The 25178-nt window shown below is 43.2% G+C and overlaps 1 protein-coding gene across 2 annotated transcripts in view; it reads right to left on the reverse strand.

The window, feature by feature from the left end:
- The window catches only part of LOC147688575 (nuclear distribution protein nudE homolog 1-like), an 87197-nt gene that overhangs the window by 34281 nt on the left and 27738 nt on the right, over positions 1-25178 (reverse strand). The window contains exons 3-7 of one of the 2 annotated variants that reach the window (XM_086939939.1): positions 6582-6730; positions 4731-4867; positions 3969-4148; positions 3663-3745; positions 1050-1198 (exon numbers count right to left, since the gene is read on the reverse strand). In XM_086939939.1, coding sequence (XP_086796065.1) covers positions 1050-1198; positions 3663-3745; positions 3969-4148; positions 4731-4867; positions 6582-6730 — 698 coding nt within the window. Of the gene's footprint in view, positions 1-1049; positions 1199-3662; positions 3755-3968; positions 4149-4730; positions 4868-6581; positions 6731-25178 lie in introns of both variants that reach the window. The other variant, XM_086939940.1, reaches the window with a different exon arrangement.

The following is a 25178-nucleotide window of genomic DNA, read 5'->3' on the forward strand; positions in this document are numbered from 1 at the left end:
TGATTCCGGTCCAGGGAAGACATGGCTTGGCAGTTCGGGCTGGACTGTTCCCATGAGGCACAGGGTCAGACTGATTTGTATATGGCCATGTCTGAACTGGGGTGGCGGAGTGAGCTAAAGAACGGTTATGGATTAAACCCAGATCAGAGGACTGGGCGTGAGTGTTTGTATTGTCAACGCTCCGTCCATCACCCCCTTTGGTTTTTCTTTGTTCGCCCTAAGTTGGCAGGGTATGCTCAGACATGAGTCTCTTGCTCACTTTGCCACTGGATTCAAGCAAGCCCGGCTGAAGACGGCTGGAATGCCATAAACCGGTCCTGGGAAGCTTGATTCCGGTCCAGGAAAGACATGGCTTGGCAGTTCGGGCTGGACTGTTACCATGAGGCACAGGGTCAGACTGATTTGCATATGGCCATGTCTGAACTTGGGTGGCGGAGTGAGCTAAAGAACGGTGATGGATTAAACCCAGATCAGTGGTCTGGGGGTGAGTGTTTGTATTGTCAACGCTCCGTCCATCACCCCCTTTGGTTTTTCTTTGTTCGCCCTAAGTTGGCAGGGTATGCTCAGGCGTGAGTCTCTTGCTCACTTTGCCACTGGATTCAAACAAGCCCGGCTGAAGACGGCTGGAATGCCAGAAACCAGTCCTGGGAAGCTGGATTCCGGTCCAGGGAAGACATGGCTTGGCAGTTCGGGCTGGACTGTTCCCATGAGGCACAGGGTCAGACTGATTTGCATATGGCCATGTCTGAACTGGGGTGGCGGAGTGAGCTAAAGAACGGTGATGGATTAAACCCAGATCAGTAGACTGGGGGTGAGTGTTTGTATTGTCAACGTTCCGTCCATCACCCCCTTTGGTTTTTCTAGGATCTACATATATGTCATAAACACAAAACTTGTATTTGTAATACACACACTATTAACATCTACAACTACGATTTGATTTAATGGTCGTCTAGTGCTAATTTATTATGCAAAATAAAAGTGCTCTCTTGGAGACAGCATTACACAACAATCACCCTCCAAGGACTGTAGCAGGAGCAAGCACTAACCCGCTATCACATAAAGGCACGTTGGCATTCAGTCTTTTCTCATTGCTGTCTCTGGAGTGCTTTACTCGATTCGACATGGAAAGGCTTGCTCTGCTCGGCGACTGGTCGTACACAAAGTTTCGACAGGATGCAAGCTTGGACTCCAGTGCCTATAAAGCAATAGTCTCAGTGAATAAAGCCAGACTTGGTTGTCATGTTTTCAAATATCCAACTTGCAAGTATTCAGAACATCCTGGATGCCTAATCTATACAGATCTATTTCAAACAGACACTGTAGGGATCCACCTAGGCAGAACTGTTAAAGAATGGGATAGTAGGACAAACCTTTCACTAGCTTGCTCTATAATAGGTCTGTCTAATTATTGAAGTAAGGAGTCCAAGTCCTGATATAAAATGTGGCATGGATCCAGATGATGCACCAACACTGGTGATCCCGCAAGATACAAAGCTGAGGCTAGCTCAGAAGGCCAAGAATGCACAGGTGTTTACCTCTAGCCCTTGTTCTGGGAAAGTGCAGGTCTGAGAAATAAATCAGCAGGGAAAGGGTGTGGTAGAGAGGGAACATCAAATATGACAGTTCTAAGACCTACAAGGAGATAGAGGGAGGGTGAGAGATTAAAAGTTAGATTAAGAGACAGAAAGCGAAAGGCAGGGAAAGTGTATATTTCCTGTGTCCCTCAGAATTTCCTTCAGATGGCCTTTGCCACTTGTGACAGGTCCGTAGTTTCTATCCACAAACTTTCTTTCTGACCTGGCACTTACTTGGATGCAATCTAAATTCTGTAGTTCTAGTGCTAGCTTGCTTGTACTACTTATGCATTACACCCTGGTTGTGTTGTCAAAAAGCCCAGTACTGCCATTTTCTGATTCACTAGAAGGCAAGACCAAATGAATTTGGTTCAGTATAGTAAAGTGTACTTCTTCATGTATCAAGTGCTTCTTCTCACAAAAAACAAAGTGTTGGGGCTCGCAGTCAATCCTTCGGACTGGTTGAGCGATTTGAAACATCTGTCCAAAACAGAGCCTGCCTTCTGCAATACAAATTATCTTCACTCCAGATCCATGCCTCTATTGTTAAAAATGAATTGTTGCTGAAAGTTCAAACTGGCGGGGTACGTTCCTGGAAAGTCCATGCTTATCCTGTGCAACATCTTATCATTTGTAATAAAAATCTTCTAGGTAGTCTGCATCCAGTTTGAGCAGTTGGCAAAGCAGCCAGTAAGACATAAATTAATTTAACAGGTATGCTTCTGCTAGAGTCAAGAACTAGAGGAATGCTCTAGTGTCAGAAACGGGGCTGAAGAGTGAAGTATAAAAAATTTGGGGATTTGACCTCCAGAAGAAATGTAAAGTACTTGTACTTTTGAGAAAGGCTTTTGTGCACAAGAGAATCTCCTAACAGCAAAAAGACCTTTAATTTGCACAGTGACCACCTTGACATTTTCTGCTGATCCAAGATCATACACCATTTTCTGGCATTCTTTCGAAAGAAGTAGTTAACCGAGCAGACTCTGGCTTTGCACCCAAGCTGGGAGTTTCCCCAAGCACTTTTTAACTAGATTTATCTTTTAATAGAGAACACAGATTGTCTTTCAGTGGTGAACTGATGTAAGCCTTCTGCTTAATTCTGGTATTTGAAATGCCAGCAGCCTGCCGAAGAAATTTAAATGCAAAAAGAAAACAGAGCATGTGTTGAAAATGCTACCAAAATAGCTTCAGCTTTCAAACATACAATATTATGGCAGCAGCGTCAAGATAATGGAGCAGAATCCAAATGAAGACTGTTCGATAAGTTTCTTTGAGAGCATCAGACATGGCCTTCAGAGCCTTATGTAAAATTCCAGCCGATGGGAAGAGGAGAGAAAGAACTTAAAAAACACACCCCCGAATCCGAAAAAGACGGGGCTTAAATGGACAGACGCCCCTCTTCTCCAATGGCTGGCCTCCGTTTAGGAAGCCAGCCAATGGTGAAGAGGGGCGGGTTCAAGCCCCACTCTGGAAAACATAAAATCTCGCCAGCAAGACTGCGCAAGCGCAGCCTACGCAGGACGAGACCTAAAAAGGAAGATATGTTGTTATCCCATTTCAATACTAAACAGAACGCCTCGACAGCCTTTCACAAAGCAGCAAGATGATGACACCAAGGCCGTTGAAGAATGTTGGGTTCTTTGTGTCCTCAAAATCAATTGTACCAGCTTCTTACCAGTCAGCCTGGGTGAGGTTAAGAAAATGTGTCATGCAGAATTGTTAATGTGCTAACACAAAAATGGATGCCGCCTGACTTGTAGTTTTCAGGTGGGGTTTTATTTTTTTTGTCATCAAGTGGACTTTGTTCAGACCTGTGCTGTTGAAGCAAAAGTAAATTGATGAATATCTTTTTTAATGGTTTGTTTCCTGTACATAAGAATTGTATGAGTTTTTTCCTTTCAAACAGAAAAATTGTATTGGTTTTAAGTAATCACACAATAAAGTATTTCTATTATTATTATATTGCTTTGAAACTTACCCTTCTAAAACGAATGTGTTATTACCTAGGACATACTATCCGTACTCATGGTCAGCAAGCACAGTCAAACCCTTATCAGCTTTAATGATTTCCAGTACACAACTTACCTCCACTTTTCTAAGACGTTCTCCAATAATTTTCAGCGCAGATATTCGTTCAGCTGGTGTGAGAGATGTGACCGTAAAGCTGTCTTCAAAACATGGGAAAAATTAAAAGGGCACATTAAAAGCCACAAAGACATTAGGCTCCACAATTTTCCGATCTATCCTTTCAAGTAATTAATCGCCTCCACTGATTATAAGGGTATCAAATAATCACATAAATGTTTACAGGGAATACTTGGGTCAGCCTAAAGATTAGATATATGAGGCGACAGCACTTTGCAAACCCTTCTACGCCGCAGCTTTACTTACTTCTCCTACATGAGAGTGGGGTGCCCAAATTAGCACCATATCCCCTATGCATCAAAGGTGTTGAGGGCACAGACACACTTGCTTGAATTGCTATGTCAAATTTTTCCACCTCTGATGAGCCTCTGACGCATGTCTTTGGTTTTTTTTGTTTGTGCTGCACCGCAAGCTCTTGTTTCAAGTCTAAAACAGAAACAGAAGGGTCAGTAAGCTATTGTTCAGTTGAATTCTGAAAAAAACATTCAAAGTAACAGTAAAATAATAAATAAATTAAAAACGTGGTTTATATAAAACTTAAGCTATCAGACTATCCACATGCTGGAATAAAACACATCCCTTATAAAACGAAAACATACACAATGTATTGAGATAGGAAGGCTGAAACAACTGATCCACAGCTTCCACACAGAACTATGTAGTATGTCAGGGTAGCCACCCATATGCTAGACCACCTCTGACGTATAGCGACTCCGACCAACCTAATCTCGCATCTGAAGCTCTGCCAGTAACCTCACTCCCCGAATCAGGCAGTAAGCCTGAATTCAACATGTCCCCACCATTGATGCTGTGCCAAGCTCTCACCTACTCTCTCCCATTCTTCTCCAATCCCCACTACAAACCCGCCATTGCGTTAATATCTGTTTTTCTGTGGGTAGGTTTGAGCTAAATGAAACGCGTACAAGCATCCGAATTGTCATCTATTTTCGTGCTCTAACTGATATAAAAACTGTTTCTCAATTTAGGTTATGCGTTGTATTTCCTCACCCCTGGCTTCGTCTTTCAGGCGTTGCACAGACTCGAGGAGGTTTTCCTTCTCGTCTAACTCACTCTCCAGGAAGGCATTCCTTTCCATTTCTTGGGTTAAGCGCTGCTCATAATCATCCAAGGACATTATTGCCGCTCTGCATTAACAAACGCATTATAAATTAATGCTGCTACAATCATAGATTCTTATGACAAAGGAATTTCAGTATCTAAACATGCAAAATACCTGGCCTAAGGTACTACCAATGTGAAGACGCCACTGCAAAATAATGAATTTACACTGCGCTCAAGACCCAGCCTACAGACGATGATTATCTTATTCAGTCATGGTTTTTAACTCCGTATTCAGATACTTGAGGTTGGTTATTCTAATTGTGCATGTGGAACTAAAAACCTCTAAATACTAAGGGCCTGATTACAATGATGGTGGGACCGCAACCGACAGCCAGTTGGTGGCAGTCCCACCGCCATCGTAGCCCTGTTTTCCGCATGCCACATTAGGATGGCGGGCAGATGGGTGGCGGCTGGGGAGACCGACCGCCACGGATCCAATGGGCTCAAGGAACCTTTCGGAGGGAACCTGAATCCCTACAATGGTGGAGGTGCCTGCCAGGCACCGCCGAAGGGATTATGATGGCCCTCTCTGCTGGGCGTTTTATGGTGGTTTACCCGCCATGAAAAGGCTGCCGGAAATGGACATTGGGGGCCCGTAGCATGCCCGCTTGCACTCAGTTTAAATATCCCTGCACCATGTTGCAGGCAGCGCCTGGTGCCTGCCACATAGTGCAGTGATATGCTTAAAGTATATTTTTTGCATTGCGGCGTGTGCTGCAGCCAGCAGCACACGCCGCAATACATAAGATACACTTTGCAACCACCTTGAAGGCGGTTGCATTGTATAGCCATTGGCGGGACCGCCAACAGCAATTCAGGCAGTCCAGTCTCTGATATGATGGCGGTTAGATGTAAGTCCAACAGCCATCATCATGAGAATCTAAGTGAAACCAAGCAAAGAATGAGCTATTCATGCTCAACAATGGCCAACTTGAAAGCTCCTTCCTTAATACAGTGGTGGAAAAAAATGTATGCATATCAATATTCAAATATTTCCATTGTGATGTGTTTGTGTCTACACACATTCATAGTGGAGTGTATGTTAGGGGGACGGGCTGGTTAACATACAGTTTTATTTTCATGTGTGATTTTTCAGGCATTATATTATATTTCTCCGACAATGTACTTTATCTGAACACGAGAGGTAAACATCTCCATGTATACACAGTGTAAGCGAGGCCCAGCGTGTGAAAGCTTAAAGTTAATACCACAGTACATCTATTTTCAAATGAGACCATCCGAAGGTACAGTACATTGTGCTTGTTAGCTAGCTAACACAAAATAATGATTGTAATGCTCGTTTTTAAGTGAAATTGATATTTTACAAGATTACTTTTCAGTTAAATGTATTATATGATAACATGTAGGTTGTTGGCTAGCTAATTTCCAAGCAATTTCAACCTCGGTAGCCAGTGGATGGGAGACAACAGAAAATCAAGTGATTTGAGCTGGACACACAAGGAGGAGGGAGCTAGGATTATAAACTATGTCATTTCACAAAGGACACCTTAAATAGATACCAGCTCTGATTTTGGGGGTCTCAGCTTGGAAAGTCGTTCCCTCCATCATATACAACATTATTTAAAATGAACTGCGATTGAGGCTTCGCTCTACTGTAGAAGGAAATGTGTTTTGGGGCCTCATAGGCTTAGGCATTGATATTTCTAAGTGGGACTGCACGCAGACAGTTGAACTTTACACCTGTTCGTTCAATGGATCTTCAAGCTATTCACAAACCTTTTAGCTCTTTCCAAGTCGTCATTTGATTGTTCCAGTTCCCGGATATATTTCTGCAGCTGATCCTTAACTGCGGTTGTTTGTGCTAGATCATGTGCTAGTGCAGAGATCTGTATGTAGTCTTCAGAATGGTGTGCTTTAAACTTTTCCTAAATTGGAATTAAAAAAGGAGATGCTGAAAAAACTGCAATGCAACAAATTATCAACAGCAACTTTTATAAAGCTTATCAATTATTCAAATAAAATGCTTAGGCAGTAGAAAACAAGATTATATGGCAGAACATCACTCTAGACTCTAGAGTGTGTGGTGACCAGAAAGTTTGGTCACCAAAATTTAAAAGGAAAGAAAGTCAGAGAGCAGAAATATGCAGTCAGCAGTAGAATGAACACTGTTGATATATAAACATGGAAGGTGTATTTAAAAAAAAGGCAGATACAGCGTAACATTAGAAAAATAGGCATCAGAATGAGCGATCATGGTCCTAGAGTATCAACACACTATTCATATTTCAAGTGTATTTCTACACCCAGGACAAAGAACAGGAAATTCTACCCTTCACTGAGCTGCAATGGTGTTTGCCTGTTGGGGAGTACAGATCAGACTTGTGTTCCAGCATTAGTGATTGTGAGAATTTCAAGCAGGGGAACAACAGCGCCATGAGCAGGGTTATCATCTAGAAACCCAGACTGTGGAAGCAGAGTTGGGTTTCAGCACCAAGTATCCAGTGACTGCTCGCGTGTGTGCTTGAAAGAAGGTTGGCAAGCAATGCAAGATCGCAGCTCTAACAAAGCTCCTCTCACATTGGTATACATATTCGTTCTCTGAATCCCAAGTACTGTATGCAAGAGTCATCAGATTAGACATAGCTAATCAAGTCTCTCATTTGGAGGCCTAACAAACAAATCCCGTTGATATTAAAATAGGAGCTCAGCTGGGGATTTACAGTGCCATGTTTTCCTACACCTTTTCCAACCTACATTATTTTTTACTCTGTTAATTACCAATGATATATGCATTTTTTAGGTTTCGCCTGGGCCGGAGCACTAGCTCCGCCCAGGAGAAATCTTATGTTACAACAGAGTGGGCTTGGGATTACGCCCTCTGTTCCATTGGCTAGCTCCATAAATGGAGGCTAGCCATTGGAACAGAGATCTCTCCGTCATGGCCGGACCAGATTCGTGGGCGTTCCCGAGATTTTTTCCCTCTCCGCCTCTGCAATGTTGTCATCGCTGCCGTGGGCGGGGTTTATTTTTTTGTGTGCGTCCATGTTTGTGTTCGTCATTCCGCGGCCGATCGCCGCCCGAGGAAGTCCAGGTGAGTGCCTTCCTTGCCCCCTCCCGCTGTCCGTTCCTTTCCCGCCCCCCCTCCCGCTGTCCATTCCTTTCCCGCCCCCCTCCCGATGTCCGTTCCTTTCCCGCCCCCCCCTCCCGCTCTCCGTGTGCTCGTAGGTGCTTGTTGCCTCATGGTGGAGGTTCTGTGCAGTACATTGTATAACCACCCCTCCCGTGTTGCAGAGTCATGCCAGAAACAGATGTGTTTCTGCTGTTCCTTGGAAGTGGCCTCCTTGCTCCAGCTGGGTGAGTTCATGTTCAAAGGCAACTCCTACACTATTTATCAGAGGCTGATGTGCGTGAAGTGAACGCAGAGGTCTGCTCCCAACCCCACCACCCCCCGCCCCCTCCTCTCACACTGCTCGTGAGGAGGCACTGCTGTTCAGAAATCTTGTTCACCATTAGAAACAGGTTCTTGTGAGAGGACAGGAAGAGATAGAATGATCTTACTCATTATCACGCAGTCCTACTTTTTATTTAGCTGATCGCAGCAGAGAGTCAAATGCGAGGTTTCATTAGCTAGTTTACATAGCGCCACCAAGCCCCGCAGTGCCACTTTAAGTGCTTCCGAAAAACCAAACTCCCTTCTCTGTACCTCTTCAAAGTCTTCGGTTCATTTTAAACGGAAAGGAAGGGGAACTTGCTGCCATCCTTCTGCTCTGACGCCCTCTCCTAGAATAGTTTATGGCCGGTGGAGCTTTTTAATCGTAGGCGCTGGAGACGGTAGATGCTGGCACGCATCTTGTGGTGAGTTAGACAGTAATTAAGTTCGCAGTTAGCTCCTGCGAGATGCCCTTAATAGTGGAGCACAGCTGCCCGCCCCGCGTGTGTGCGTGTGTGCGCGAGTGTGTGTTTGGGAGGTGCCATTTCCCACAGCTCTGATCTAATTCAGACGAAACTCACTCTCCGTGCGACCGACCCCGCACCAGCGCTCTCCCACCCACCGACCGCCCGCTCTCTCAGGCTGTGTGCGTGTTACACATTCACATTGTCAATCTGGCAGGCTCCCCTCAAACAACCCTTGTGTCTAGGTTTACAATGTCAACCGGCCAGGATGCAGAGACTGTCTGCAGAAATAACACGCTCCTGACCCGGGTCCGAGTCGTTCATGCCCCCCCCGCCCCGCACTTTTCCTTCAACAGCCTGTGTCCTGTGCCCTCGCAGCGCCGACACCCTATACTCGCCACTCAGCAGCCACTGTTAGAGGCCTTTGTTTGTTGGCATTCTGCGTGACCACAAAGCGCCAGAGGCGGCCGAACCAGATAAGGTTGAGAACGTGGAACAGACAAGAAGCTCGGGCCTCGGTTTCAGCAAACCTCACATTCTCAGAACGTCCTATGACCTCTATTAACCTCTTTTTAAAACAGGCAAAACAAGGTTTGACTTGTGTGGACAACTGTGACAATGCCTATAAACAAGCCGCCTGCATTAGGATCACTGACCTAATGCCTCTCTACTGTATTCTGTGTCAGGTTATGTGGTCTCCTATGAGCTGCCAGGGCAAAATGATGAAATATCAGCCCCATCTGTATTCTGTTTTGGATAGAAAATTGAATTTCTGCCTGAATATTGATTCTTATTCAAGGACACTTTTCACTAGGTAAGACCTGGCAAAGTGTGTCCATGTAATACAGCCCTGAGTGTTGAAGGCAAATGCAGAAATGTAAAAATAACAATTTCAGCAATAACTCTAAAACCCTCAGGGCAGTCTCCTAATGGAAGGGTAACACCATAACCGGAAATTATCACACTCCATGCTTTCGGGATTTTCAGGTAAAGTATTGCTGCATCAGGAGTGCCTTAAAAACTTAAGTGTGAGGGCTGTGACAGCTGTGTGGGCTGTGAGGGCTGTGAGAGCTGTGTGGGCTGTGAGAGCTGTGTGGGCTGTGAGAGCTGTGTGGGCTGTGAGAGTTGTGTCGGCTGTGAGAGCTGTTTGGGCTGTGAGAGCTGTGTGGGCTGAGTGGGCTGTGAGAGCTGTGTGGGCTGTGAGAGCTGTGAGAGCTGTGTGGGCTGTGAGGGCTGTGTGGGCTGTGTGGACTGTGTGAGCTGTGTGGGCTGTGAGGGCTGTGAGGGCTGTGAGAGCTGTGTGGGCTGTGTGGGCTGTGAGAGCTGTGAGAGCTATGTGGGCTGAGAGAGCTGTGTGGGCTGAGAGAGCTGTGTGGGCTGTGAGAGCTGTTGGCAATGTAAATAACAATGCCATTTATTTATAAGTAAAAAAAAAGAAGAAATGTCATGAGCAATGCCAATAACTCTAACTTTTCCAAAGGCGAAACCATTGCATTGTAAATGCTTGTTTAGATGTACGATCTTCTGAACCTGCCATAGAGAAATCCCTGTGTGGGCCTGCCTGGGCTTCGTAATTATTTTTTAAATGGATCTGCCCGCTCAAGAGGCAACTGCCAACCAAAACTCAAAAGTAGTGAGGAGGTAAATTTTTCAGCCTTTGGAAGACGGACACTGCTTCCATCTTTAAACTTCATTTATTTTATGTTGAAATCGCGTTTTAAATGCTCAGCTTTGTTCTCAAGTGCCCAAGTGATACAGTACTAGTGCTGGTATCTTGCATCACAAATGGTGCAAAAGTATTGCTGTCACGCAGAAGACTGGGAAAGTTGGAAAGCGGTTTGTAGGAAAGGTTAGACTTTCAACTGAAGCAAAAACATTGTTATTGAATGTAGATCTAAAACCCTTGAAGTGGACCGGCACTGGTAGAATTGTTTAGTCAATTCCTCAATTTTGTCCACAAAGAAATTTTCTCTGAAGAAAGGCAGGCATAATTTGTAATTTGGAGCATCCTGTGGCAACTGCGTAAAGCTTTCCTAGGTATGTGTTCTTTGACCACTTCGAAACTCCTCTAAGAATGCTACAACATCTACGAATCATGATGTGTGCAGAGAACATGCTTGCTAGCCTTCCAAGAGTCTACAGACAAAAGCCTAGACATTGTCTGCATGGGGTGGATCCTACTCATTTTGGCTGGTGTAGGAGATGGCCTCTGTCGCTTTGTAAGCATCTGACAGCTTCATCATTAAAGGGTCTCCAGTGAAAAGTCCAAATCATCCCATCACACAAAGTCACCTGCACGTTGCTCTTCACAGTCCAAAAAAAACAGAATATGCACGGGCGCTTATTCATACTGTGGTAGCCACAAGTAGAATTCACGAAATTAAACAGGTTTCCAGGTAAAGAACTTTATACCAGAGAGGAGCAATTCACATCCAGGAACAGGCTGCACTTTCTACACTCTCCCAGATCAATACCTTCCTTACAATAACCAAATAAAATGTTCTATTTATGACCAACAAGCTCCTTAGCATTCTACTTTGCACTTACAGTCATTTAAAGCAACATCCTGGATCAAAATACATTATTATTTGTTATTCAATATCATCTTTGCCCAATGTATACTGATATCAATTCTTGTCATAACTCATCTGGGTTGGCCTGTCTGAAATTCATTATCCAATATCGATGGTTTCCATGCAAGTACATACTGCCACGCTTCCGTCAGTTATTTCCCACGATCAGTATATGTTTTACTGATTTCGAACACCCCGCCCCCGATCCTGAGAGAGTAAACTGCTAAACAGAGCACAAGTTCATCCAGTTTGGGTCCAACAGTTTTGCAGGTCCCAAGACACCAGGAGTACATGGCAATAACCTTAATATGTTCTGACCAGTGACACCAAGAAATGGGTCTTTCTCTCTGTCAAGCCAATCTGTTTAATAACCATACCTGTCCGTTTCTAGGTAGATGAAACAGGGAAAAGGAATGTCTGATCGCCACAAAAAACACAAACCGGCGTTAATATTTAGGTGAGGTGGAATTCTACTCGTTTACATTACCATTAATCCTGAAATCAGAATGGAAACGTGATTTATCAGACTCCTAAATGGGTGCAGCAACCGAAAAGGATGCAGAAGAGCAGTGAAGGAAAAAGCATAACAGTTTTAGAACTCACATTTGGAAGTCATAATTTAAACACAGTGCAATCTGATGAAGTCTGAATTTGTGGCTTTGTGGCTTGTCTTATAGGAAGTGATTACGCAGAATTTAGTCCTTGCCTTACCTTCCAAATTTAGCACTGATGGTCTTTTATTTGCCTGCTGAAAGTGGTTGAGGGGAGTAAACACTTCAAAATTATAATTTCAATTAAGTCACGTCTAAAAGACCACAGACTCTGAATTCTAGTTTATGGAATTTATTATAAACCCAAAAATAATTGGATATACACGCATCGGAGAATCAGCGAATATAGGTACAGAAAAATCAATACAGAGCCAAATCTATGCATAAAATGAATTCGGCATAGAAGGCACAAAGTAATAAACTCCACATTAGTATACAACCCAAGATGGAGGCGGAATCCAAGTCCTTTTTCATTAGGAAGGAAAGCATAAATTACCTTTCCCTACACTTCTCTAATTGGTGATGTTTCCGGCTGTTTCCCCCATCTCATTTCCTAAAGGTGTCAGCACGTGTCGACTTCCTAAGAAGTACTCACGTCAAATGGGTCAAAACAGCTTAAGGCTAGGGAGCTCGCTCTTAGGATACTCCTTCTCCTCCGAAAATTAAGAAGTTTGATTTCTCTATCCCTGCGCATAATACAAAAAGGACAAACTCAGCCCCCTCCTAAATGTATCACATGACGAATCATTTTACTTTCAAAGATTGTGGTGAATTTACATTGTTTCTTTAATTAATTCTTCTTTTCTTCGAGTGACCTTGGAGTGCAGATATGCCAGGTACAGAAGATATCCTTTTTTCTCGCTTCTCAGACTCTTCAAAAACATTCCAGTTATCTCCTTAAACTAACAATAACGATGTTGAATTCTTGTACCTGCAATGGGATGAGAGCATACTGTTCTTGTTCACAAAAACCTTTCATTGAATTATTTCTTTTTGCTACCGAGGGTTTAGAAACTATCAACAAACTGCAGCTCTGGGCCTACTGTGATGGCAACTTAAACAACACACAGTTACATTGATATGAATATAATATCATTCTGCATGTTATGAATACAGAAATTATAGTGTCTCTAATACATATAAATCCTACTTAAAGATACACATTATAATTCTATGTTTAAGATGTTGAATAAATGCATTTGATAAATATAATACACTGCACACAATACAAATATAGATAAATGTGTTTAAAGCATGAGTATAATGCACCCATACAGTTTAGAGTGCTGTGTGCGCTCTATCAGATGTATTTAATCTTTTTCTGGGCTCTCCAGTGTGTAAACCTTCACTTCATGCTTTAACTTCAATACCTTGACACACTTGTGACAGTCTGATGCAGTGAGCAATGTCCAGTACTTTGCAATCTATGAGCCCTTTCAACCTATCCTGACGTTTAGTGTGCATACCTTGTATTACCGATTTGGTCTCACAATGCATGCAATACATAGCAAGAACATAGGATATTCAAAATCATACAAAACCGCAACTGATTTCAGAGCAGGCACATATTTATACAATCTTGCTTCTGACCTTTTTACTCAAATTAAAGTCTTCCAAAACCAGGTTTGTTTTCCCTCCCAATCTTCAGGCTTAAGGAAGATGTTTGAATCCACATGACCCTTTAGCTATGGCAAATTTCTATGTGGTACATTATTTCTTTCCAAAGTGATTAGCTTTCAAACAAGTTCTTCCGCAAGGACCATCATATACACGTCCAGTCAAAAACATAAACAAAATAAAAATATATGTATTTTTGTTATGAACAAGGCCAGGTGTTCTGGCCGAAACGCATCGTAAGTTGTTACCTATAAACTACGTTGGCATCAGGAAAGCTTGAATGCACGCATTGTACTTTCATGTGTGTGTTATCTAGCGGATTTCAATATATACAGACAAATTCTATTTTTTTAATATATGGAATTATATATGCACACATACATTAAAACATACACACAGGCATAGAATGCACACACTTTTTCTCAATTACATTACATGCACAAGGCATAGAAGCAGACGGCAAACTCTGCAATTAGATAGCCATGCTGTTTTCATTACCAAAAGATGCTGCATGAAATCTTATTGGTCTACTACTCTTTCGTCCTAAACCACTGACATACATACATCCTGTGATACAGCAACAGCGCCACTTGATGCAGTCATGGTTGCAAGTAAATTAAAGCCAGCGTGGAAAACAAATGTAACTTTGCCCAGTGCAACAGGCCTAATGCGGAGCACTGCTGATACAGCAATACAATACAGGTTAATGTACCGTGAATTCCCACACAGGTAACAGACAGAAGTATTGTTCCAACCTACCAATAACATCAAGATTGGTAAATATATACTATCTGCAGAGGTGTACATCTTTGTGACGCAGAATCTCAATATTGCAGTCCGTGACTTGTTTCACGGTGTTCACATGCAAACTGAGTGATTTATGTGCCTGCACAATAACCTTCCTCAACTTTAACTGCCTCTGCAGGTTAGTTGCCCTCATCCTCATGTCCACTGCAGTGATGGAGTATGGTGACATAATTCATGACAGAGAGCTGGTTACAGAAGTGTTGTAATAAAAGATTCACTCTCATGTCCAATGAAGTAGGTTCATTTAATTAACACCACAGCGCAGTCCTGCCAGGCACAGCTCGCAATTGACTGCCAATGTACAAATCCCCACCCATGATAAAGGTGACACAATAGTAGAATGAGAAGATGTCATAGGTGAGTGTGCAGCCTCAGCCTGGACAAGACTCCCCAAGCATATTACAACACATCTCTGTATCTTGGGAAAGAAAAAAACCTGTAACAACAGAAACCCAAGCCCCAACAGATATACCGAAAGACAAAGGACAAAACAACACAAACAGATCAGAGACCCACAAAAGGTGTAGTGGAAAGGTTGGACTACATAACACAAACCCTCACACACCACAAGAAAACCTATACCAAAAGGGTGGGAAGCAATTCAATCACAAACATAATCCCCCAGGAGACTTTCTCACTCTCATCTCTCTCCTGACCTAGGGAATGACCATGGCACCACTGCCCTGGGGAACCACTTGTTCTTGAGGTATGACTGTCACACTCTCTAGAGGAACCATTGCCCCATCTCCTCCCGATATATTGGGAGTATCTTGAGACTTACCACCTCCCAAATCACTTGTGTATTTGCCATCTTTCATGAACAACAAAGGAGAACACGAGTCTAATGCATCTCCGTCACCAACGGACCTCATCAATACCTCTCCTTGTCTCTGGTACAAAGCCACCCTCCAGAGGTTCCGGAGGTTCCAGGTTTGGCCGTTTTCCAGTTTGACCCAATTACCACCCACCACTTGAACTTTACATGGGCCACGGAATTTGGTTAAATCCTTTACACCACAACCCAGCTTGACCTTGACCCAATCTCCAGCTGCAATAAAGCGTTTTTCTACAGTCTTATTCAAATACACCTGACCTCTTCTCAACCTATCACACATCCATGACGGTACCTACTTGGTCCCAGGGCACCTGCCATGCATCATTTCAAAAGGGCGTTTCCCTGAACTGGTATTGACCACAGTGCAATATGCCCAGAGCATGTCCTTCACCGCCCCATGACAGGCAAACCAGCACTGCAACGTCAATTGCATCGTCCCTTTGACCCGCCTTTTGACTCTCTCCATGAGTCCATTTCCCTGGGGATTGTACAGTGACAAATAAGCATGTCTTACACCCACATTGTCCAAAAAAAATTTGATCTCCTCTGACCTCAACTGTGTGCCATGATCCGTGAGTATTACAGAAGGTATTCCCTCCCCCCTAAACACATCACTAAGAAACTCAACAGTAGAAGTGGTGGTAATATTCCTCATGAATGCAGACTCCACCCACTTGGACTTGACGTTCACCAGAACAGCTGCAAACCTATCCTGTTCAGAAAGAAAGGAGAACGGCCCAATGAAGTCCAAACATCCTTCCTCTCATACTTCCTTAGCTTCGGACACATGCTGCACCTCATTCAATTCCTCCACACCCACTCTCAAACATTTTTCAGAATCCTTACAAACATCGCAACTCAGTATCCATTCCTTAATATCACCGTCCATGAGCGGCCACCAAAATCTTTTTCTGACCCTCTTGGTGGTCAACATCTATCCCAAATGACCCCCGTGAACCATGCTGATCAAGCGTGACCTAAGGGAAGTCTGAGGCACAAACTTTTTATTCCTCATCAAAAGATAATCACTGAGTACAGAAAACTCATCCACTACCTTAAAAAATGGTTTGGCCGCATGAGGTAGTGCACTTTCCACCCTGACCGTCCCCTTCATTAACATCATCACACACTGAAGTGTTAAATCCTGCTCCATGGCTTTCATCCATTCATCTTTGGAAATGGAAGCTCTCAAACCTTCAGTGACAGCTTCCAAACTTGCTACAACCTCCTAGGTAACTATCTCAATCAACTCAGCAGTTCCATTAGGCAGCCTTGAAAGGCAATCAGCCACCCTTTTCTTATATCCCGGGGCATACTCAACCGACAATCATAATCTTGCAACCTAACAAATTACCTTTTCAACCGTCTAGAGCAGTTACTGGCCCAACCAGGCCCTAACACTTTTAGTATGGGCTTGTGGTCTGTCCAGAGGATGAACACCCCTCCCCAGAGGATGAACACCCCTCCCCACAAGAACACCCTTAAGGAAGCAGTTGCCCATGCAGCAGCCAAAGCCTCACACTCGATGACTGAGTAGTTACGTTCTGTAGTGTAGTTCCTATATTCTCAATAGGCTCTGCGCATTGGAATAATATAAACGATAGTTTAGACGTAGGACTTAGGTCGACTAGATCTCTATTGAATATGTTAGACTTAATTGTGAATGCCAGCTAGCTCAGAGGTCACTAGAAACGTTCTCGAATAAACAAGAAGGGATTAGTTTCTGACAACCATATAACATGACAACTTTGTTCCCCAAGAATAAGAAATATATCTTCAGAGTTGCGGAAACAATAGATGGCTATTTCACTGAATCAATTGTGCATGCTTAGTTTCACCAGAAGTGCAGAGAAATAGAGAGACAGGCGTTTTCAATAAAAAGGTTATTTATTGAGAAGTCTTCTTTCTCATGCAAGAGAAGTTAATTGCAACAATCGTAATACTTGCTATGAAGTAAAGTGAGTACAGTAAAAGGAGTATTATGAAATAATACTGTAAAAGCATTTGTATGGTTTCTAAGCCATAAGATACTTAAAATAGATAAAATACATACAATGATAAATAATGACTAAAAGTACTCAATTGGTGCATCTAAAATACGCCTACCCCGAAGTACCTAACCAAAGTCTAGTACAAGGGAAGAAGTAAATGAGGTGTAGCTTGAGTTAAATAGTTTCTGCCAAGAATCTATCCAGGAATTCTCTAAGGGTCTAATCAGCTCCGAATCTTGGTTATAGAATGAAGGAGGTCTTGTATCTCTCTCTCAGGACTCAATCTCACAGTAACCCGCAAGGGTAGCAGGGAAACACTGGAGCTGGATTTCTCGGCAGGAGAAAAGACAGCGTCTCTCTCAGTGCGCCAGCTGGAGGGTCGGCTTCCTTCAGCACTCGCTACAGCAGGGCGTCGGGCAAGTAGTTAGTTGATCTGCTCCAAACCACCGTGTCTTTGCTAGGGCAGATGTGGGTATATTTACACCTGGAAGGTGCCGAGTTTGACGTAAGGGTGGACATAATAACGTCACTAAGAACTCGAAGTTCTTTACACGCTCCAGGAGTTCTGGGACAAATCAATACTGAAGCAGGGGGAAGTCCCGTACTGCTGAAGGCTGGTTGTCTTCAAGAACTCGTTGTACTCTAGGAGCTTAGTGGAAGTAGCCACGCCGTATTTGGACTGCATTGGCTGTGCCTAAATATGGTTATGATTCTTATGCCTATATAAGGATATGATAAGTTATACCTATATAAGGGCATGAATCGGGAAAATTACACTAGAGCCCTAGATACATTACAACAGTTCCATGTCAGTTAATGAACGCTACAGTTTTCTCTTCCTTGCCATGCACCTGGGACAAAACTGCCCCAACTATGACCGCACTGGCATCCTGTCTCAACACTACGAAAGGAGCCTTGTGGTAGCCTGAGTAACGCTGCCATGTGCGGATCAGAGCTGTGTTTAACCGTGGCCACGTACTTGTGGGAAGGGAAGAAGCTTTCAGGTAGTTGGAACTCCATGGCGTTCCGAAGTCAGAAGCATAGAATACTGCTGCGTCGCAACGCCTGATTACGGATTACTACATCAGCGCGTTGTGAACTGGAAGCGCACAGAAGACGCTTCCGAGTTCTCGTCGGTGCAGATTATTTCTGTTACACTTCCGGATGAAGTGCAACTTGCTCTCCAGTTGGATCCAGCGTTCCTGTGTGGGTGCAGTAAGAGTGCTGGTTGCCGCTGTAAGAAGGTATTGTTCAGAGGCGGTGAGCAGTCTCTATTCAGGATTACATTTAGTGCTGGAACGTTTTTTCCTTTCTTTGATTTCTACCCTTTTGTAAGATATCTGGTCTTGGACTTGGCGTAGAGCTGATTATCTACGCTAACAGGGAGTTTTATTCCTCGCTTTTCTTTGTTGCATTTAGGATGAGAGGAGATTGACAAGGATTCTCGTAACCTCATTTACCTACCGTATAAAACATACCTTTGAATCCTGGGTTCTTGTTGGACCTATTTGACAAGACTTCAATAACGATCACTGGGAGTGATAAAAACTGTATTTGCATTTACTTTAGTTTTTTTCGATTATGCCAGTACTGTGAGGAAAAAGCCCTTTCTGGGCAGACAAATTGCAACAAGTGATTCTTTGTTTCACTCATTGCATATTCCTTTACATTTATTAGCAGGGGTGCTCAGAGGTCTGGTTGGGACTCTCCGTCTGTGAAGTTTGGTCTATTCGTGTTCTGGTGGGTAATTGCTTAAGTGTAAACCTAGATTACGAAAGGTATATAATAATAACCTTCATATGGTAATCCTTGAATCTTTATTTCAGAGTATTTATTACAGAACCAATAAATCAGAAAAGGAACAATCCATTCCTTGGCATATAATAGAGATGCAGAACACTCCTTATTTTCTTAACAGGTAACAGACAGGACACACACACAAATGAGGCATACAGAATCTGTTTGTAATTAGCTGATGGCCTGTGATTTCCCTTTTAGGTCTTCCTCCCCTCCGTTCCCATCCTTTCCTTCCCACACTTGATCATCTTAACCTTCTGTGCTATTATAGCATTCAGAATTGAGGCTATCAAGGGGTGGGCCCACTTAAGCCACAAACCAATCCTGAGGATTTGGAAGGTTGTACCACAACACATCCACCAAGACAATGGTCTTCAAAGTACTTCAAACGGTGCAAGGACACCAGCATGAGCGGTATTGTTTTTTTACAGCCAGGAAAACCCTTTGTTGTGGGTCCCCCCCCCAAACAAACTTCCTACCCTTCCTCAGTAACTTTCTAAGGGGTTCGGGTTTAAGGGCAAAATCTTTCACAAACTTGGAGTAATACTCCACTAATCCCATGAAAGATCGGAGGGCATCTCTGGCATGTGGAACTTCTGCATTGACAATCATACTCACCAATTTCACCTTGGGCTTCACTCCATTCCTAGCAATCATGTAGCCCAAATACTCCACTTCCTGCACAAAGAAAACACCCTTCTCTCTGCGTATGGTGAAGCCTGCTTCTCTAATGCGAGTTAACACTTCATTCAACATAGTTATGTTCCACCTCATCCTTTGCAAATACCAGGATATCGTCCTGAAAAATAATGACCTTACTCAGACCAGACAAAATCCCCATCATCAACCTCTGGAACACACTTGCGGCTGAGCATGGACCAAAAGAAAGTCTACAGAATTGGAAGGTGCCCTCCGAAGTAATGAATGATGTGAGGTGTTTTGAGTCTGATTGGAGTTTGACCTGATGATATGCACTCCTCAAATCTATTTTTGAAAAAAACTCCCCCCAGACAACGTTAAAATGAGTTTATTAATATTGGGCAACGGAAAAGTATCCATGACTACATTTTGGTTAAGGCTGCGGAGGTCCACACAAAATCTAAGAGACACATCCGATTTTTTTGTAATAACCAGTGGAGAGAAACATTCAGTTGCCTCTACCATCTCTATTACTCCATCCTCCAATAGCTGCTGAATAATCTTCCTTGTTTCCGCCTTCGCAACCATTGGTATCCGCCTAGCTGGATGTTTGATGGAAACAGCATTACACTTCACTTTGATCTTGTGCAGATAGTTCTTGAACTCCCCCAACCTATTCTCAAAAACTTCTCCATGATGGGACAACAAGTCATCCAAGTCATACGCATCCACCACCATGACTTGATTAACCTTCCTGGGGTTAACTGTGATGCCAAGGTCGCACTGGTATAGCCAACATAAAATGGGGGGACCCTCAGGGGCCACATACATTTTCCCAGTGGTCTGCCGAAATTTAATATTTGCCTTCATGACTCCTAAGACTCCAATGTCTGCCCGCTGATACACTTTGAGGACGACGTGACTAACGCTCCCCCAGGGTAAGTAGCATCAAATAATTCCTTAGGGACTATGGTGTAGAGAGAAACAGCATCCACCATTAAAGATACCATGTGCCATTAATTTCCAAACTGGCTTTTGATCGAGCCAGCCTCCTCTCCTGGTTAGACCTTCCCAACACATTTTCATCCTGTACCATGAGCACTCTGTAGTCCGGTTGCTCATTCTTCATTATAGCAACCTTTTTCTCAGGCACTTTGCGCACACAAGCTATGTGTCCTTTTTTCCCACATTTGCGACAATGCTTTCCCACTGCAAAAACATTGTTTTGAGTCCGCCAAGTGATAATTGTTGCCACATCTAAAACAGACTTGAGATGACTTTCCTTACAACACATTCCCAGGTGAGGAGTTTTTCCAACCACCATTCATGCTGTTGCTCCTACTAGCTAGCTGAGATTTCCCCTTACTGCATTAACTTGATTACAATCATCCACCAGAGCTGCAAGTTCAGAAATGTTGTTATCAGAATTAGAATTTCTCATTGCCCGGATGCATTTTTCGGATTCCTCCAGGACCTTTGCAATTGCTATTGCTTTTTTCAAAGTAGGATAACTGGCTGCCCACAATCTCTCCTAATTTTTTTTACTGATGCATTGGACAATCTATTGTTCCCTAATCATCTCTTCCATCATCTGTCCAAATTAGTACTTAGCAGACAACTCTCATCAGTGCTCTCGTAAGACTGTTGAGGCTGCGTGTAGAACTTGTGGCTTCAATTTACCACATTTACTTGCTTTGCAACCTTCTTGTATACATCACCAATAACCTCACCTTGAGCATCACGAACAGGAGGTAAGTACTTAAACATGTGCTGCCCATCCTTTCCCAGTAATCCCAACAATAGAGCTTTTTTTCCTAACAGCAGGAACTCTAGCACCATCCAAAGCCAAAATATAATTTTCAGTGCAATCCACCCAATCTTCCCATTCAATTGGAGGTTCACCAGGCAACACCAGGAAAGGAGGTGGTGTGGCAATTGCGGTGGTCACATCCATTGTTTAACACAAAAACTTTGAATGAGGAGTATTTTTAACTTAAAAAACACTTCGATGCCGCCCTCACTCTCTCTGGACACTAGGTGAGCTAATGCAGATCTTAGCTACACTTGCGCTTCCAAGATTTTGCTGTCACAGCTCCACAGGTATCTCAAGACGACTCTGCACTTGGTGCTCCCACACTGCACGCTCACTTTCCGAGGAGGCCCAATGGTGCCGATGGCGCACCGCGCTTGACAGGGCTTAAGTAAACTGACCTTAGGGCTGCACGGTCTAACTGTTGGGGGTATTTTGGGCCGTTGTGATTTCCAATATCTGAAAATCACCTGCATTTTTATACCTATTCATGCTTTTTCAAAAACTGCGGCAAATTACCTGATAATATTAATGCCCTTTAGGAGTATACCTTAAATTAATTTTCTATAAAATTGGCCAACCCAATCCGAAAATATCTGATTTTCAAATGAGGAAAAGGCACTTCATACACCTAAGATGGCCGCCGGTTTCGAACGCTCCAAACAACCGACACGCACCAGCTCTCTACAGGGCGCTGCGTGCAATGCGGAAGCAACCGGGCGATCGCAGGTCTTTAAAACAAATCCGGCGCCCCCGGTCAAACAACATTCGGACCAGAGAGACGCTAGTAGGTGTTTACATGAGGGAGGTACCCTGTGAGCAAGTAAGTGTGTGCTAATGAAGTCTGGCAAATAAAGAGCCTCTAGTTACCGCTGTGCGGGTTGATTAACCATCGCACAGCCTTACAGGTCGGAAGAAACAAGATCAGTAGATGTAATTTACGATTTGCCTTCCTCTCTTAGATTGCTGGGATACTGAACCCCTCCGAGTCCATGGGGCACAGTTAGGTCCCACTACATGTATGTAAATATGTATGAGTGTGTGAGCAAGATGAATGTTTGATTGTGTCACAGTAATGTGTCCATCACGTTTTGATGCATGAGAACTACCACTTTTTGTGCATGAAAACAATCACGTTTTTGCATATAAAAACGTCCTGTTGAGGACCACGGGAAATGTAATCACGTTTTCCACGTGCAATCCGAAATATGTGTTATGTGTGTTTATGTTGGGGGTAACACCCCTTGACTTTTCAAGTTGACTTTTGTTTTACAGGAACCTCGTGATTCAAATGAATACGTAGGTACTTATGCATGCACTAATTATCGATTGCAGCATTATTTACTTAAAGTAACTCACAGCAGAGCTAAGGAGTGGCAAACACAGGGCTGGACCCTGTGTAGTCCCGAAGAAGTGCTTGGGGTATGCACGAAACATGTTGACAGGAGTTGATAGGTACACCTTAACACATTACGTTTAGGGACCCTATTTTTCCACCCCATTTTTAATGTTACCACCTAGAAGCAGGAATAAAGTTTATTGAAAGCTTACTGGGCAGGTATTTTTAAGCATATCACTTAGTCCACTCCACTATCACACCCGCACCACACATAGTCAATTATAAGTGCTCCTACGTAATTCGCAAGTCGCAGCACGCCCCAGCCCGTAGAGGACTGGGATGGCCCCAATGATGAAGCATGTCACCATGGGGCAACCCTGGTGAGTGAGGGGACACCAAGAAAAAGAGCAATTTTCTCTTTTTCTATCTACTATACCTTCTAGACCAACCCCATTGAGCGTTGCGAATGGAATTATAGTGACCGGCTAGGCTCTCAGGTATCTGGTAACAGAGACCTTATGTTGAATGTAGTACTTGGAGGGTGAGCCTGAGCCTTTTTCCTCCCTCTAACTCCCTTCTCTTTTGTATTAACGCTCTACCAGAGCCTCACACAAATGCACAGTTAGGGTCCCAGATATCCAGCACAGCCTTCAATCAAAGACGTGGTCTTCTTAACACCTGACTGCAGTAATCAACTCAGTCGGTTCCTTGGTAAGGATCTCAATCCTCCACTGTAACCGCCGGTGCCCAGCCGTAGCATCGCCACAATTGTTGTAATAAAAGATTCACTCTCAAGTCCTATGAAGTAGATTTATTTATTTAAAGGTGGAAAGAGACCCCACACCGCAGTCCTGCTAGGCACAGCTTACAACTGACTGCCAACATACAAATCCCCCACTTTCTAAAAGTGACACAATAGTAGAATATTAAGATGTCATAAGTGAGTGTACAGCCTCAGCCTGAACAAGGCTACCTAGGCATATTACAACAAGAAGATTATGAGATACAGGGAAAGTTGCAACGCTTACACAATCAGGATCACGGTTACTCTACCGGATGCATAAGCAAAGAGGCAAACCCAAGCAACATTGTTTTATGTTACTACACAAAAAACAAAGGGGCAGATGTATCAATATACCTATTTGCGATTCTCAAATAGCGATTTTTTGAGAATTGCTATTTGAGAATTGCAAAATGGTATGTCTGTAAAAATTCGCTATTTTTTTGTGATTTCTTAAAATTCCTTAATTGAGATTAGCAAATTGCTAATCGCAATTAAGGAATAATTTACCATTCATTTCTATGGGCCAGGAGGCTCATAGGAAGGAATGGGAAGTTATTCTCAATTTGCGATTCGCAATTCGCAATTTGCTAATCGCAAATTGAGAATAATTTCAAGGGTGCAAGGGTGTCTTAAGGACACCCTGCTGCACCCCTGAAATTTAAATGTGTGCGCATATGGCGCACATACATGCCCTAAGGGCATGTATGAGCGCCACATGGCACCTTTACAAATGCCAAGAAGTGCATTTGTAAAAAAATTCGCAAATTACCACCCACTACAAGTGGGTGGTAAATTGCGATTTCTTAAGATGAAATCACAAATATTAAATGTTTCTTACATAGCATTTAAGGAATCGCAAAATTTGCGATTCCTCAATTTTGCATCATACATACCATTTTGAGAATTTTTTGTCGCAAACGCTGCTTTTTTGCGAATCGCAGCGTTTGCGACTAAAAAATCCCTTGATACATCTGCCCCAAAACCAGGACAATGCCGTTTATGACCTAATAAATGTTTTAACGTTATTCAAAATTAGACAGCAACCAGATAAAGTTCAACAGATATTCACTTATTAAAATGAATGTAACATTTTCCAAGGAAGACCGGAAACCAATTGGCTTTATTTTTATTTACTAACATAGCTAATAAATGTGTACATATAAGATTTTATCACTGTTTTGGTAGATTAAACTTGGACAAATTTGTAAGGGGTGTCTGATTATTGAAAGAATCATCCCCTTTTCTTATTTTGTGCCATTATTCTTGAAATAAAGGTATTGATTTTATGGCGGAGAGTTATTTTCAGGTTATTGGTGTTCCTTCCGAATAAAAATAACAAGCACGTTTAAAGCAGGGGAACTCGATGCCTGGCTTCTGACTGGACCCAGCTTGCCAATAGACCATAAATTGTGATCCGAGGTGGATTAGTCAGATTCCCTGGTATCACCGTTTCCTGTATCTGCCAACATGTGAGGTGATCAGAAACAGTCTGAATGTCCTATGAAGAGTTGTTTGGATAATGTGACGTTGCCTGTGAGCTTCAAACATGGCTACATTGATTAACCGTACAGGAGCAACCAGCCCGAGTGCCTGAGAGGGAAGGGGTTATTTCTGGTAACAAATAGTACATACTGGGGTAGATCTTAACAAATAACCTCCAAATGCAGCACTCCTCATTAAAGCACAAAATACACTGCAAGGAGGGCAGCTAACACGAGCAGTTATTGAGGTGGGAA

Source organism: Lissotriton vulgaris, chromosome 10, assembly GCF_964263255.1.
Source record: "Lissotriton vulgaris chromosome 10, aLisVul1.2, whole genome shotgun sequence".
NCBI lineage: Eukaryota > Metazoa > Chordata > Amphibia > Caudata > Salamandridae > Lissotriton > Lissotriton vulgaris.